Here is a 16,377-nt window from a genome sequence, read left to right as displayed (position 1 = left end):
CCATTTAATGCAATTTTATTTCAAATCAAACACACAAATTACTACTTAAATCCTTTTGGAAAAATCAAATGTACCCTGCACATTGATTTTGGCCACAAGGTTACTAAGAATATTTATTTTAAAATAATTATTATTTTATAAATACAATTCTTTTTAGTCATAAGAAAGTAAAGCAGTCACACATACAACATTACAAAGGATTTATGAGCCTCACATACAAGTCAGTTAAGCTTATATCGTAAACCCCCTATTCCATATCAATTGCCAAGGCTACTAAGAATATTTATTTTAAAATAATTATTATTTATAAAATTAAAACAAAATTAACTAATTTTATGTCATTTTAGCATTAATATTAAGTGCTCTTAAATTTTTTAATATTAAATACATAGCACTGAAATTACTCCCAATGTCCCGATTTTTGTGACACAGTTTAGATTTTGAGAGTCAAATTTGTTAATTTTGACTGTGAAGTCGAACATAAAATCTTTAAGTTTTGTAAATAAAATTTAAATATTTAAAAACTACTAATTAGTAGTATAAGTCACAATAATCAACAATTCAAAATATTTAAAAGGCATATGAAAGAATTACGGTGAAAAGAAAATACTCGTTTGACTTCTGAAATCTGAAAGGTATCCATAAATTGAGACAAAGGGAGTACGAATTTTAAAATTTCAAACAAATGATTATTGGCTGATATCATGAATCATGATCATTCTAATTTTAATAAGATTAGTTTAATATTGTTCTTAAACAGAGTGCATATTCATTGAATAGATATAAAAAGAAAAATTAGTAAGAAAATATTTGTAGTTATAGTTTTTTAAGGGGCATGCAAAAGAGGAATATGACAACTAATATGTTCACACCAAACCGGGTGGGGAAAAAAAATTGTTCAGACCAAATCTAGAATTCTGAAACGTTGAGGGACCTCAGTGTAATTAAGAGTCCTGTTGGGAAAATGCCATTAAAGATACAAAACGGTCTACCAAAACCTCTCCAAATCATGTTCTGCTTCCTCTTTCGTCAACGTCGCCCTCCGTCCTGCTATTCAATCTAGCTGTTAAAACTCAATCAACATTCTCAAATCTTGAATCTCAGCCGTTAATTAAGAAGTAAAGAAACCTCCTAGAAAGAATGATTCAGTTACTATTCACATTGATATTTGCGGAGATGTCAGTAATCGTGATGTTCGTGTTCAAGACACCATTAAGGAAGCTAGTGATAATGGGCCTGGACCGGATCAAGAGAGGTCGCGGCCCGATAATAGTGAAAACAGTTGCTGCTACTGTTTTCGTTGTTATGCTGTCCACTATATACAGTGTTGTGTCGTGGGTTGATGAAGGTGGTGATATTACTCCAACTGATCACATTCTATTGGCTCAACATCTTCTAGAAGCTTCTCTTATGGGTAAATTCAACTTTTAACTTGTCTGCCTCTCTAATTTTGTTTAGTAGTTTTCGTATTTGGACTTGATACAATTATACTACTCCCTGCATCTCAATTTATGTGGCACAGTTGGAATTCGAGATTCAACCAAGTTGTTTTTTTTTTTTTTTTTTTTTACAGGAATTTCTTTATATGCGTTTTAAATATTTTAGATTGTTAATTATTGTGATTGCTGGTACTTTCTAGTTTCGAAATATATAAATTTTAATATCAAAAAACTTAAGCCTTCATTGACCAGATTTTCTTCTAAGTGTTGTGCGATCCTCTCGTCATCTCTTTCAAGTTGGATACGCCTCCAATTCCACCCAAAATTGCTCGGTTTTCGTTCATTTTGTGAACGCGATTAATGTACTAAGAATTAGAGGGAAAGTGATGCGAAATATAGATATTTGTGCCAAATATCAGTAGTAGAGTTAGATTCCGGATTCAGAGGCAGTAGTTACAACACTCAATGTACATACCGATTCTTATATTTTCCCTAATTTTGTTCTATACATATATAGTTTCAGGTCTGAGATAGTAGTGTGCAGTGTTGTCTCAGGCTCGTATCCCAACAGGGACAAAAAACACTAGTTGATTTCTTCCCATTTGTCGTAGCCTTGGCGGATGGAGTTAGCTAGTACCTGTTGCTAATAGAAGGCGGCAGGTATCCCGTGGAATTAGTCGAGGTGCGCGCAAGCTGGTTTGGACACCACGGTTATCAAAAGAAAATAATACTTCCTCTTCTCATTTGGCGCGGAGTTTAAGAAGAAAATGAAGACTTTTGAAATTTGTGGTCCAAAATGAGTTAAAGATATTTGTGTGGCTATAATTCATTTCATTAAGGATGATGTGGTAAAATTTGAACTTAATTTGTTACTAGATATAGAAAAATGTCATTCTTTTTGGGATTGAATGGGAAAAAAAAAGAAAAGAAAAGAGTCACATAAATTGAGACGGTAGGAGTAGTAGTGTACAATGTTATTAAAAGTGTTAGGTTCAAAAAGTCCACAAGATCCATGTGGCTTGAAGCGAATAGGGTGAAGCAAAGTGCATGATTCTTTGATGTGAAACACATAATTTACATATAAGTAAAATTTAGTACTATAATAGTTAAATTGAAATTAAACTAACCAATTTCGGCATCTAATATGCAATAATGCTCGTATTAATCAAGCTCCTCTAAGTTGAGATTCAGAAGAACCGACCTGTTCTTTTTTTTTTTTTTTTTAACCATGGTGTCCGGTCCAGCTCGTGTGGACCTCATTTAGTTCCACTGGGTACCTAGTGCCTCCCAGAACCGACCTTTTTTGCATGTTATGGCTTCAGGCATGAAGCTATAACTCCTCGCTTCACATCGCTTCATCATTTTATGCAATGAAACAATGACTTTTATAACACATGCAGTGCACGTGCACTCACGCCTGCTATGCTGGATCAGCTCTCCAGCATACAAACAGTCGGTGCAGCACGTGCACAACCATCTCAGACTCAAACTATCTACATACATACATATATATTGCATATACATAGACAGATGTATGTAGAGAAGTGCATTTACCTTTACAATAAACCTTCCTCTTCTGCTTTTTAAAATTCAATTGCCTCTTGTAAGATTCTTTTCTTTTTCTTTATCTTTTCTGGTATATCAATTTTGCTGCATTGTTGTCTGAATTGCTGCAATTATAAACTGCAAAACTATTCTCTTTCTTATCCCTGAAAGTTTTTAATTGAATGATTTGAATTATTGTTGATATGTATATAGCTTTTGAAATTTGAGTAAACATCAGTGGTTTACACGGAATAACAGCTTCTATAGTTTATTTATTCACGGCAAAGCTTATACCTTTTATTTCATTTTGTATAGTCTATACTAAATTAACGTCTAATCGATCTGAATAATGTTGACTTCTTCAGTTTGTTAGCTTAAAGTGTCGAATTAAAGTTCGATTCTCTAGTTCTTTTTGAGAACCTTATTATATATGATAGTGGTTCAATCCGTCCTCTCTAAACAATATTTTATTAATTTTTGATTAATGACGTACTTAGGAGTAGTTCTTGACTATGTCTGTATCAATCATTGAATGGGGCATGCTAAAAACTTTAAATGCACTCAAGAACTGTTGTTGCCCTTCTTATCCTCTGCTAGATAACATCAGGTTATGCATTCGATCTTCACTTCTTTGAGCATAGCGGTATTAGAAAAAACTATTAAGAATGCATAGCTTTAGTGCTCTTAGAAAGGGCTGACACCTCAATACCTCATTTACTTTAGTAAACTGTAGTGCGCGTTTGAATGGGGTGGTGGAGATCTTGCCGTATATTGTCAACTTTGCAAACTTGTGGCATCTGGCTATAGGTCAGTCAGTGCCCATTGTGAATACTAGATAAAAAATATACTTCCTTTATCCCAGTTTATGTGAAACACTTTCATTTTTAGGTTGTCCCAAAAAAGAATGACACGTTTCTATTTTTAAAAACTATTTAAGCTTATCATTTCCATTTTACCATTGATGACACGATTTGTTTGGACGCACTTGATATAAAATTTTGTTCTTTTATAAGGGGAGATAAAAATAAAAAGACATGTAAAACTCTTACCACCACTCATTTGAAAGGATAATTTTGGTACTTTTCATACATTTGGCTTATACGATAAAAGTCTTATTTAAATTCTTGAACTCCGAGCCCAGATAAACACCTTTGCAGAGAGAGTGCCATGTGAGTACTGTAGTTGTTGGTTGCTTTTTGTATTTAATTATATGTTATACCTTTGTAAACAATAATTTATTTTATTAATTCTTTACAAAGACATGCCGAGGATGTTTCTGAAAGGCAATTCAGTTCTCAGACAAGATAATATCTTTAATGCCTTCTTAAGTCGGCATTTAGCAACTACTCGATATGAGAATGGACGATTTGGGTCCAACCACAAATTCAACCTACTTTTATGTTCTCATCATTACTGTGTTTTCTGCTGTTTTAATTAATGGGTTATTCAACTCTGATGAAAAGAAAGGGAAAGGTACACATTCAGAGGTGTCATGGCCTGGTGTTGGTTTTCTTGGCTGCTTATTTCTAACTGAGAGAGTTCTGTGACTTGCAACTATGAAGTCACATTTGTGCTTTTACTGTCTAGATGAACTACTTTTTCATCCTAGCCTTGTTCTCCCTCGTTACTGCTAGCCAGAGGTGGATCTAGGATTTGGAGGTTCCTGGTGCATGCTATTTTGAACGTATGCGTGTTGCTACTTACGCGGTCTAAATAGAGTAAAAATGTTGATAAAAAAATCATAAAGGAAATGCTCATGGATCAAAGATGGAAAAAGTTGGAATAACATTCCTGCATGGACATAGTTTTGTCCGAGTTATTGATTCTTTTCAAGTCATCTTATCACATGATAAATAAAATTATCAGTGAAGGCTATGTTTTCACTTTTATTGTTATGATATGTGAAAGGGGCTATCAGGTGATACTGATTCTCTTTTTCTCACATAGCCAAGTATATTTTGATGTGTATTACTAAGCTCTTGTAAAATGCGGTTCATAAGTTCTTTCTCACTTGCAATCAACTTGATATCTTTTCCTTTTGAGGTTTCTGTGCAGGCTGATCTTATAATACACTTGGAAGTTATTTACTAGAGCTTAGTATTTATGGACTACTGCGACAATTGTATGGCATGTTTAAAATTATAACATAGAAAGACATCTGACTTGAGGGATATCTCTTATTGCACTTTATCTGTCTTCTGTTCTTAGTTCTATTTGGTGTTCTTCCACTTTTGGATTTCACAATTACTTTTGTGCAGGGTTCTCCCTCTTTCTTGCCTTTATGATTGATAGACTACACCATTATATAAGAGAACTTAGTATGAGGAGGAAGGCCATGGAAGCTGTGAAAAAGCAAAATAGAGCCTTTGAGGATGGAAAAAGTGGAGCTTCAGAGGAGATCAAAACTTTGGAGGGAGAGGCAAGTGCATTGCGTGGAAAAATTAAGCAGCTGGAGTCTGAACTGGAGGAAAAGGCCAAAGAAGCAAGCAGTGCTGAAGCCAACGCAGGTGCTCTAAAAAAGCAGTCAGAAGGATTTCTTCTTGAATATGACCGCTTACTCGAGGAAAACCAAAATCTTCGTTCTCAATTGCAATCACTGGATCGTACATTGTCACATTCTGATAGCAAGAAGGTTTCATAATGAACCATGCCCTAGCCCTGTGAACACCTGCACCTGCAATTTCTGTTATGATTTTGTTAATACCTTGGTATCGTCCCTGCTCAAAAGCTGGATGGCAAAGTGTAACAATGCAGAGCTCCGAGAGTGTTTGTCATTTTACTCTTATCATAGTCTTATGTCCTAAAGAATTCTGTTGTGCAATAGGGGTTAACATATATGAATACTAGAATTTTTGTCTACTTTCAATATTTAGTCTACTTTATCATCAGGAAATGTGATCTGTCTCTGCTGCCATTGCCAACTTCTTCCAGTTAGCCGGCTTTCCAGAAAGTATTCGTAAGTTTGGTGATGACATTTCTGTAGCATAGGTAAACCCTTTAAATGGCACTTTTACGGATTCTTGTTGAATATTTTACATGCACATTCAAATAGTTTCTTGTCAAATGTCCACTGTAGCAGATGTACATTTTTTCCTTTACAAATATATGTCCCAAATTCACCCGACGACTTCAAAAACGAGATGGAAGCACTATGTTCTTGATGATCGCAAGAAAAAGAGAAACATATCTATGTAATGCGGCAAAGTGAAAGAAGAAATAAATGTAATTAGGAACTGCAGCAGTAATAGCTCTAGGCATTCACTTAATATTTTCTAACAAAAGCGCTTCCAAACAAAAGCAGTTATAGCTTCAAAGTATTTTTTTTCGTTAAACATTTTTTACTAAAACCACTTTTTTTTAAAATAAACAAACTTTCAAGCTCGGCCAAACAAGCTTTGAGTCATTTTAGGGTGTTTACTTTAGATCCAATGGTTTAGGAGTTTTTCAGTCTTGCAAAACGTATATAGGTTAGTATTAAATAAATAGAATTTCTAATGCTTTTTTATTTTTGTTTTCTTTGTTTTGAATAGTGTTAGACTGAGATAAAACTTAATGTAATGACATGAACTGTAAGAATTCATTTACTTGATTCTACCTTGCTTGAGCTAGAGCAATTATTGTACACCTTATATAGCAACTTAAATTCATTTACTTGATTCTAAACTTGTTTGAGCTTGAGCAATTATTCTACAGCTTATACAGCAACTTAAATGCATTTACTTGATTCTAACTTGTTTGAGCTTGAACAGTTATTGTACAGGTTACATAGCAACTTAATGAGTAGGTGCATTTTGTGCAGATGTAGGACAAATGATTAAGATCCTCTTGGACAAGCTGCCAAAATCAGTTTATTTTCAGAAGTGCTTCATATCAAAAGTGTTTAGGAAGAGTAGCAATTTGTGTTTGGCTTAATAAGTATGAGAAATATTTTTGTTAGTAAATTGTGTTTGTCCAATATTTTCCAAAAAGTGTTTTTAAATATCAAAATTATGAAAAAAGATATCACCTATTTATCAATTGATGGTGACTTACCTAAGATAAGATATGAAAAAAAGATATTTTTTTTTCAATGAAAGAAGATATCAAAATTATTTAAACATTTATTTCTGCTGATAAACTATTGTTTTAATTAATAAGATATGATCATCATTTAAAAGATTATTATTATTTAAATAGATAAATGAGAATGTGCATTATGATGTGTAGTTTCTAATTTAACTCTTAGTTTTAACATCTTAATTAAACATGCCTATAAAATAAGTAGAGAAATAAATAAAAACCAGAAAAAGAACTTAAAAATTTTAAAAAATTCTGATTAAAAAAGTTATTACTGATACTTCCGTTATGATAAATATAAAAATGTGGGTGAGTGCTATAATCGGCTAACAGGAAACTTCCTTTTTTTAAAAAAAAAAAAAAAATTGTTTTTATTACATAGGGGTAGGGGAAGGGGAAATGGGGAGGGGATTACAACGTGGGGATTCGAACCCTCACAAATAAGGTGAAAGTTCAGGTAGCCAAGCAACTGAACTACTAGATCCCTACCTAACAGGAAACTTCCACTATGTTTATCTAAGAGATAGTTTGAATTTATTTTGACCATTTTTCGACTCCCGTTTTTCTTTTTGCTTTTTACCTCCTTTGTACCAGTAATTCCCTTTTCGGCCCTCTCAATTTTCTATTTATCTTTTTATTATTTATATTGCCTTTCCTCTTTTCTATTATTTTATCTGTGATCTCTAGCGAGAACACACAAATAGAAATTTCAAAATTCCTTAAATTAAGCATTTCTCTTAATCTCAAATATGTGAGTATTTAAATCAAAAAACTTGGCTCTCAATGAGAATTTTGGATTGAGATCAAAATTTAATTTTTTTTTTTTATAATTTCTTTTGTTTATTACTCCCTCGGTCCATGTTTACTTGTCTATATTTGACTTGAGACACTCTTAATAAGCAATAAATAAAATGAGAAATGAATTGGAGTACTTAATAATAAGGGTAAAATAGGTATAAAATGATAAATTATGTCTTGGTTTTTCAAATTGTATAACTTACAAGTAAAAGTAGACATATATTTTTAGTATAACGGACAAATAAAAATGGACGGAGGGCGTGTATTATAAAAATTTATGCAATTCTATAATTGTTAAATTCAATTTAAATCACTTTCCTACTTAAATTGTGATGGAAATTTTAAGTGCTTGTTTGCTTAGAAAAAACATGAAATTTATGATTTATTTTTGAGAACTTGTAGTTTATCTAATTCTACATTTACTTATGAGGTGTATTTACCTGTTGAAGAGCTTTTCTATTATTTTTCTTATTTTGATTGGTGTAATTCTCTTATTGAAGATGTTATTTTACTTGCACAAATTCATTTTTTAATATACATAAGAGATGCAAGTCTCTTGGTGAAAATGTTAATTTTACCTTTGTTGTTAATGGGTGTGATTCCTTGTTTAAGATGCTAATTATGTTTGGTTATTGATTTTTGAGATGTAATTTTTATATTTGCAAATAAAATAAAAGCCTATTAAGTTGACCCGAATAAATTAAAAAGAGATGGACCCGACCCAAATACTCGTTCCTAACAAGATGTACATTGAAAAAAATTATGGCACCCGCTACCTTCAAATCCTAGATCCGCTTAAGATGTACATTGAAAAAAAATTGTGACACCCGGTACCTTCAAATCCTAGATCCGCCTCTGAAGAAGATACACTCTTTTGGTGATCCTTGTAGCTAAATTAGAGAAAGAAAACAAACTTTATTGTTGTTGCGCAAACAACGTACAATTAGGTGTCCCACTGGTTAAGTTGAAGTAAAATTTTAAGCTCTTCCCATATAAAAAGGTTAGGAAACTTGATTTCCCTGCTGAGACAAAATATATTTATTTGGTATTCGTTTATGTCATAAGAATTCTAAGAGTATAGTGGCAAACACTCAACATCAACATTATGAATCCTGCTGCAATGAGAATGAAATCATCAATCATTGACACATCCTTAAGACATTCGATCACCTGATTTTAAATATCAATGCAAAAACACACAAACAGCAATCAAGCACAATGGATATAGTAGCAGTGCTACATCTCATAGTCGAAGAGAAAAGACAAATATTCACAAGTATAGTTTTTCTAACACCTTGTGTTCATACATTCAATCCCACTTGCTATATCTCTATAGGAGAGGGTGAATGTAGGGGCATTAGTTTCATTAAGCTGCTTCAGCAAATCCAACTCTGAGTTTGCCATAATCGAACACTGTGTGATATCGACCCATGAAAACATCACCCAAGATCCTGTAACAAACAAATGCCATAAAGAGTATAGCATTAAAAGGATCGCTCAATATTTATGAACTTCAAAAGAGAAAACATATGAAGATAAATTTTACCAGAGAGGTCCACGGGGAGGAGGAATATCCAAGCCAGTGAAACCACTAATACATTGTGCTTTATCACCCTCGCCCACCTTGAGTATGTACTGATCACACGAAAAGAATCCAAATTAGTACATAAATTCATATCTAAGTCAGCAAGTTAAAAAGAAGACATCTGGGACAAGCTGAAAAGGAAGTTAATGTTGGAAAATATTTGTTGAAAAGACGGGGAAAGACTAGGGAGAGGGGGACTGGTAACGAAAAGTTGCACATGGTCAAGTGATTTTGGGTAGCACTTGAACACTTCTCTTTGTAAGATATGGTCTATCCTTAATCATCCAAAGCCAAACACTATATTTATTATACAACAAAGAATTTAGAAAAAAAAACTAATATGATCAAGTGAGTTGGTGTAAACTTCATGCAATTTCTTCTTTGTAAGATTTGTTCTATGCTGACTCAAGCACTGCCTTGGCAAGAGATCTTATGCAGATTTTCTTAGATTTCTCAGTTGGAAAATAAGATATCTAAATTGACAGAAAAACACAACTACTCTCAACCTCAAAATATAGAAGCAATTGATGACAACACACATCTACTCCTCCCCAACATGATGCACTGCAACACTCCCTACAAACTAAAAACCTTAAACACTAAAACTGGCTTTTGTAATATAACAATTAGTTGTGTCGTGACAAACGGTTTCTAAGATCTGCCACTAAATTTTTTCTGTTTGTCAATGTTGAACTAGAGAGGCATAGCTATGTATTACTGTCAAAAACCATTTTAAAGCATACCTCGTTGGGGGAAAGGTCAAACACTTTTCCACCGATTGTGAAGGAGACTGTAGGCATGGAAGAAAGCTTTCCACAGTCAACAGCTGATTCTCCCAATGGGCTTGGGAGACGCTCGCAAAGCTGTCAGTCAGTCAGTCAGCAATCTGTATCGAACAAAAGGAGAAAATTGTAGCGAAAGATCTTTTTACCTCATTTGCATATTTCAATATGCGATCTTGAGTCTGGTTTTGTTTCAGTTGATTCTCCATCCATATGACCGCCATTTCACAAGCAGAGCACATGCCATCCTGCAGTCCTGCTGATCTGCCAGCTTTCTCATCCACTACACTCTCAATTCCCATACTGCAGAAAAAGGCCACAGAAAAATTCAGCATTTATATCAGCATGATGAATTAACTACTAAAGGGAAAATTACATTTTTGGACCGCTCAAAAGAGTAATAGCCAGCAAATGTATAGTTTTTGTATATTAACTATAAACATACATTTTTACCCAAAAAAAAAAAAAAAAAAAAAAAAAGAGAGTACAAATATACATATAATATACATAATCAGTGTATAGGTTTTGTATATATTGGCTAGCGCCCGTAATTAACTTCAGCCTAGGGACAAAGTGAAACAAGCCCTTAACTAAATGCATGATATGATCAAGGGGATGGCAGAGCGAGCCTCAAGACTAACCTAACTCCGCGAGTCCCATCAAAAGTGCATACTCCAACCTGCGAGCAGATCTTCTTTGGATGTGCCTATTTAAAAGCTGACCAATGAGATAATCGGGAAAGACAAATAGATTTACCAATTGCAATTCTGCAGTAACTTCACAGGAAACTGCGTATCAAACAAATGAAAATGCAGTTAAACAGTTGAACACTCACCTCTGCTAACAGCAAATCCATGATTGTTTGCCCGTACTGCTGAATTACAGCTTTGCATTGTTGGCTTGCAACTCCAGTGGCTCCAATTGCTTGATTAATCATAGTGATTATGGTCTGCAAGAAAAGGGGCGTTTTCAGACAACAACAATAACAGCAACAACAGTGTAATCCCACAACTACTCAACCTTGCAAGAGTTTCCCATGTAAAATTGCCGAGACAAAAGGTTGCAGATTTTTCTCCTTAGATTAGATTGACAACAATTACAAAGTCAACAAGATAAAACTAGCTAAAGTTTTGAAGTTGGATAATTTTTTTTTTTTTTTTTTTCAAATACAAGATGTAGACAAATAAGTCAAGAGAACACCGCGGAAGAAAGCAGAAGAAAAAAACATCATCCTTATTGAAACGTGATAAAAGCAAGACCATAAGCAAGAAGCAAAAAAAAAAAAAAAAAAAGTACCTACTGAGGCAGCTTTAGACATTAAACAGAACAAGCAAAAGAAATAGAAGATTTGCGGAACTCGGCGCAGCTAAAAAAGCTAAGATGGTATTCCAAAGACATTCTCAGAAATGAAAATCAATTTCACTACTATCCTCTCTGTGAATGAAAAATTAAAACACAACACAGATATGGACTTCTTGTTATTAACTCATGAATCTTAGTAATACGTCACTTCTGTAGCTTAGCAAGCTGTTGAAGGTGCAGCGGAACAAGGAAATTGACAACGGAATTGCCGGTAGTGATGGTGGAAATAAATAATAAAATACTCTTAACAAAAAAATTTGATATGTTTAATATTCCAAGATCAAGGTTATGGATATTACCGATGGACCAGCCACAAGAGAAGTCCCTGAATCTGCTATAGCAGAGCAGCCACTTTCACAGTAACCTACATAATATGTTCATCTTAGACAAGTCAAATGAAGTGCAGATTCTACATCCCGGTAGAGACTGATTTTCACCAATATCCCCTAATTTGGCAATCAAATTTAGAAGGTACAGAGCAAAACATACCGGTAGCTTTACCATCGATCAAAACATCGCCCATGTCAAACTGCCAATCATATTACTAAGACTAAGATATCAGTTGTACAAATCATGAACATACAGACAGCATCCAATTGATGGAATAACCCACCTGCCAATAACCTTTCTGCGTGACTGGGACATAAGTGATTTCTCCCTTAAAGTGATTAGGATCAACACCACCAAACACGATTTCTCCCCCTTGCTCTTCCTCTGTATTTCGGTTGAGCCAAAATGAGAAGACAGGCTCCTTGATAAGGCCCTGTTTGACCATGTTGTACCTGGAAAAGATAGATTAATTGTCAAATTGAATTTAACCAAAAACTGACATCCTACATTCATGATTATCTAGTCCTTAATGTGTTAAGCGTCATCTGGAAAGTAAACTGTCTAGAGATGAATTTGTTCTATGGCACAGAAAGAGAGCAAACAAAGCATCACCGACGTACCAAACTGGGATGGCATTTCCAACAGAGATCTCCTGGAATCCAAGACCCAGTATACCATCAAACTTGGCTACCAAAAATGTGACGCTGGGTTCTCTGGTTGCCTCAATAAATTCCTAATACATAAAGACCTTCAGATATAAAATTTCTACTTTCAAGACAATTTAAAACAAGTGAGGTGGTGGTTGGTAGTCACCTGATCTGTTACCACAAGATCACCAACTTTGACACTATCCTGACTGAAGAATCCAGAAATAGCTCCACTACCATACTGAATTGCAGCAGACTTCCCTGTATGCCAAATTAAAGATATCCCAGACTAAATCACATAAAATTACAATGGGAAATGCGGAATTGTGGAAGCATTCAACAAGATCTTATACTGTTCATTAAGGTAGGAGAAAATCCACAAATCTGGTAAACCTAGTTAACTGCTATAGGCTGTATCAAATCGATTTTATCTGAACAACGGATGAACTACTAATGTGATTATGATGGAACACAAATGCAACAATAACTAGTTCTTTATGGAAACCTCAGGACTCTAAGAGAAAACCTTTTACATCCTCACCATGTTCCATAGTGACAAGAAGGCACATATTCTAAGGGTATCATCAGTTGTACAATAACAGGCATTAGAAGGCAGCATATGTTTTGTGCAGCAGCAAACTGGCAAACGACGGATAGAAACTATTTGCATCAACATACATAAAGAGAAAAAAAACATACCATTCTTCTTATAAGTACTTGATTGGCTTGATTTGTACTTGGAATGAAAGAAACAGGGAACCTGCAACAGGATAGACAATCATCAGATTTGATGACTCAAGATTGATGCATGGCCAACGTTAGCATTCATTACTATGCTTTGTATGTATAGAAGCTTACAGAGAAATAACACTTCGACGAAGGCACCCACAAATTCGAGCTACCAGTGTCAAAGATTACAGTAAACTTTTGAGGTGGAGTGCCTACACCAAGCTCCCCAAAGTATTGAGCATCCATATAGTTCTTCAGTGCTACAATATCTGTATCCTCAGACTCCCCAAGTTTACCACCGAAGTTATACTTCGCCCTCAAAGCGTCCCCATCCTTGGACTCGAGGCGTGCAGCAAGTCGGTTGTTTTGATCAAATTTCATTTTTTTCAACCCAATTCTAACAAAGCCATCATTTGATGATGAGGAAGCCAATGGAGATAACAGTGCTGAGAGAAACAGGACAACTAGAAATATTTTTGCTCCCATGTTGATCTGTTAGATTTCAAATCATTACTCATTTTGGCCAAGCAATTAAGAGTAGTACATTAACATAAGATTCAACCAAGACGAAAAATACTTTTTCTTCTTAATAAACCATCTAAATCTCCTAAAACGTGACATTTTAGAAGACTAATCACTTGTAAACTCATGGTTTAGGCACAAAATTAGAGGAAAATGCTAAGTACTAACAGAGACAACATCAATCAATCAATTAGGCCTCAATTCAAAAAGCTGGGGCTCATCTATATGATTCCTCTATATCCATTACGTTATATCCGGAATTCAGGACCCAATTCAGCATAAGTTCAAAAATTGCCCGAGAATATGACAAAAATCTCCCCTTCATCTCAAAGTGAGAACTTTGTACAATTTCTGTCCTTTTAACTAATATTACTCCCTCCTTCCTAATTTATGTGGCACGCTTTCCTTTTCAATATGCCCCAAAAGGAATGTCATTTCTATAACTAAAAACAACTTAACTTTAAGATTCTCCTCTTATTCTTAATGAAATGATTTATATACAAATGTCTAAGGTCTGTCTTAGATCAGAAATGTTAAGAGTGTTCATTCCTTTCTTTAACTTTGTGCCTAGTCAAACAGTGCCATGTAATTGGGATTGAAGGAGTACTATATTATCACCTAAGAAACACTCGGAGACAAAACCAAGAACACAGAAAAGGAAAAACAAAAAAGAGTAGAGGAAAGTTCCACACATAATAATATTTCCTGGTAATCGTTACCAACATAATAATATTTCCTGGTAATCGTTACCCTACGTAAAGGGTCTAACAAGTAATACACCCACACCATGCAAAACATAAACATAGTTAAATGAAAAATTGACTAAACAGGAAAATATATATTCTTAAAGTCCCTCATTACTATCGAATTGAAGCATAAACCCAATATGGGAATCAAGAAACAGAAATAACTCTTCCATTGCTGACGAAAAACACAGCAAAGAAATCTAGGAAACTCCGAAAAGAAAGACAAATGTTTATAAAACTAACCCCAAAACCTCTGATTTCACAAAAAAAAATTAAAAAAAAAAAACGAAAAAAAAAAACATATAATATGAATGTAAGGAACACAAAAATTGAAAAGGGTAACAGAATTACTAACCAGTTTTTGATGAAGCAAAGAGAGGAAAAAGGTGAATGAGAAGAAAAAATCTACCGATTCTTGCATGTATAAATAGGAACACGAATAAAAAAAAGGAAAAATTTCGGTCCCACCAAGGTTGAGATAAAATGATAAAAATGGTCCTTAATGTTTGAGGGTAGGTTCAAAAAAATCCCTTAAGTTTGCACTTAATAGTTTTGGTTCTTTAAGTTTGGCAAAAGTTTAACACTTTTAGTCTCTTTCAAATATTTAACGGACTTAGTTAGATTTGACGGAAACAGTGAAAAGAAATAGATTTAGCTATAAATACCAAGAAAGCTCATCAAATCCTTTTGTAACACAAAAAACTACACTAATCAACAAAAAAGATACTCCACCCGTTTAAAAAATATTATCTTGATTCGGATTACGAGGGTCAAACTATCTAATGTTCGGTGTGAATTCGGATAAAATTTTAATTTTTTTGAAATAAAATTACATATTTAGAAACTAGATAAAAAGTATTATAAGTTACAATAGTTAACAATTCAAAAGTTTAGAAAGTATATCTAAAAAAATTAGGATCAAAGAAAATATCCTTTGACTGTCTATAAAAAAAGGTGGCATAAATTAACTTTAAAAAATTGCACCAAACTCTAGAATTAAATTAAAAATCGCAGTAAACAACAAAAAAATGTACCTCTTAATATGAGCAACAAAAAATGTACCTCTTAATATGAATTCGTGCTAATTTCCCTTTTTATTTTCGTAGTTCCCGTCTAATCTAACGGACAGAGTTCGGCAAATCTCTGACGAAGACTAAAAGTGTTAACTTTTGACAAAGCCTAAAGGACCAAAGCCGTTAAATGCATAATACTTTAGGGACTATATTGAACCTACCTTCAAACATAGGAGACATTTTTTATCATTTTCTCTTGAGATCAGATACTGTTTTTTCTTAACCGTTATCTTCTAAAATTAATTGAAATTGAACCGTTGATTTCTTTTAGATAGAAAAATCGCTTTCACGAGATTCTTGTTTTGAGAAAGTTTTAAAGGGAAGCAAAGAACATTTCGTAGGGAAGTAACTTGATCTGAACCGTTAGATTTTGAATCAACGGTAAAGAATATTTCTGAGGAGTGCAAGGGTTGAGAAACAAGTGGGTCCCAGTATGAAAATAGAAAAAACAAAATGGATAGCGACAAGGATGGAATAACGTGACGGAAAAAGACAGGGAATTGGCGAGGTCATGGGGGCATAACAAAACCCTTACGTGTCGGAAATGCATGCAACACTTTTGTTTAGCTAAGCACGCTACATTCGCCTTTTGAGCTCATTTTTTATGTTTTATCTATTTTTTTTTTTTTAATCCTCACATTGGAGTTAGGATTAAGGAGAATAAAATTAACACTCCCTCCATCTTAACTTAACTAGACACACAGAGTGTGTTTGGTATGATGGAAAATGTTTTCTTAGAAAATGATTTTTTGAAAAACAAGTG

At 34.0% G+C, this 16,377-nt stretch overlaps 2 protein-coding genes across 2 annotated transcripts; one reads left to right on the top strand and one right to left on the bottom strand.

The window, feature by feature from the left end:
* The first annotated feature begins 929 nt into the window (after positions 1-929).
* On the top strand, positions 930-5,877 carry LOC132050145 (uncharacterized). The gene is made up of 2 exons (XM_059441223.1): positions 930-1,414; positions 5,243-5,877. The coding sequence occupies exons 1-2, from the start codon at positions 1,141-1,143 to the stop codon at positions 5,623-5,625; spliced, it is 657 nt and encodes a 218-aa protein (XP_059297206.1). The 5' UTR covers positions 930-1,140; the 3' UTR covers positions 5,626-5,877.
* Positions 5,878-8,916: 3,039 nt separating this feature from the next.
* LOC132050144 (aspartic proteinase-like) lies at positions 8,917-15,049 on the bottom strand. The gene is made up of 14 exons (XM_059441222.1): positions 14,897-15,049; positions 13,403-13,765; positions 13,244-13,304; positions 12,711-12,805; positions 12,518-12,630; positions 12,181-12,349; positions 12,057-12,096; positions 11,867-11,931; positions 11,041-11,154; positions 10,847-10,911; positions 10,355-10,508; positions 10,167-10,286; positions 9,385-9,473; positions 8,917-9,289 (listed from the first exon to the last, which is right to left on the bottom strand). The coding sequence occupies exons 1-14, from the start codon at positions 14,960-14,962 to the stop codon at positions 9,205-9,207; spliced, it is 1,599 nt and encodes a 532-aa protein (XP_059297205.1). The 5' UTR covers positions 14,963-15,049; the 3' UTR covers positions 8,917-9,204.
* Between the last annotated feature and the right edge of the window lie 1,328 nt (positions 15,050-16,377).

Source organism: Lycium ferocissimum, chromosome 3, assembly GCF_029784015.1.
Source record: "Lycium ferocissimum isolate CSIRO_LF1 chromosome 3, AGI_CSIRO_Lferr_CH_V1, whole genome shotgun sequence".
Classification (NCBI taxonomy): domain Eukaryota; kingdom Viridiplantae; phylum Streptophyta; class Magnoliopsida; order Solanales; family Solanaceae; genus Lycium; species Lycium ferocissimum.
This window is presented reverse-complemented; position numbering and strand designations above follow the sequence as displayed.

What these genes read in the sequence shown, in the direction of transcription:
- LOC132050145 (XM_059441223.1), top strand. Translation starts at nt 1,141, where the DNA reads ATGATTCAGTTACTATTCACATTGATATTTGCGGAGATGTCAGTAATC. An exon ending in TCTAGAAGCTTCTCTTATGG is followed by an intron (nt 1,415 to 5,242) that starts GTAAATTCAACT and finishes ACTTTTGTGCAG; the next exon opens with GGTTCTCCCTCTTTCTTGCC.
- LOC132050144 (XM_059441222.1), bottom strand. Translation starts at nt 14,962, where the DNA reads ATGCAAGAATCGGTAGATTTTTTCTTCTCATTCACCTTTTTCCTCTCT. An exon ending in TTGACCTTTCCCCCAACGAG is followed by an intron (nt 9,474 to 10,166) that starts GTATGCTTTAAA and finishes TCGTGTGATCAG; the next exon opens with TACATACTCAAGGTGGGCGA. An exon ending in CCTCCCCGTGGACCTCTCTG is followed by an intron (nt 9,290 to 9,384) that starts GTAAAATTTATC and finishes TGTTTGTTACAG; the next exon opens with GATCTTGGGTGATGTTTTCA.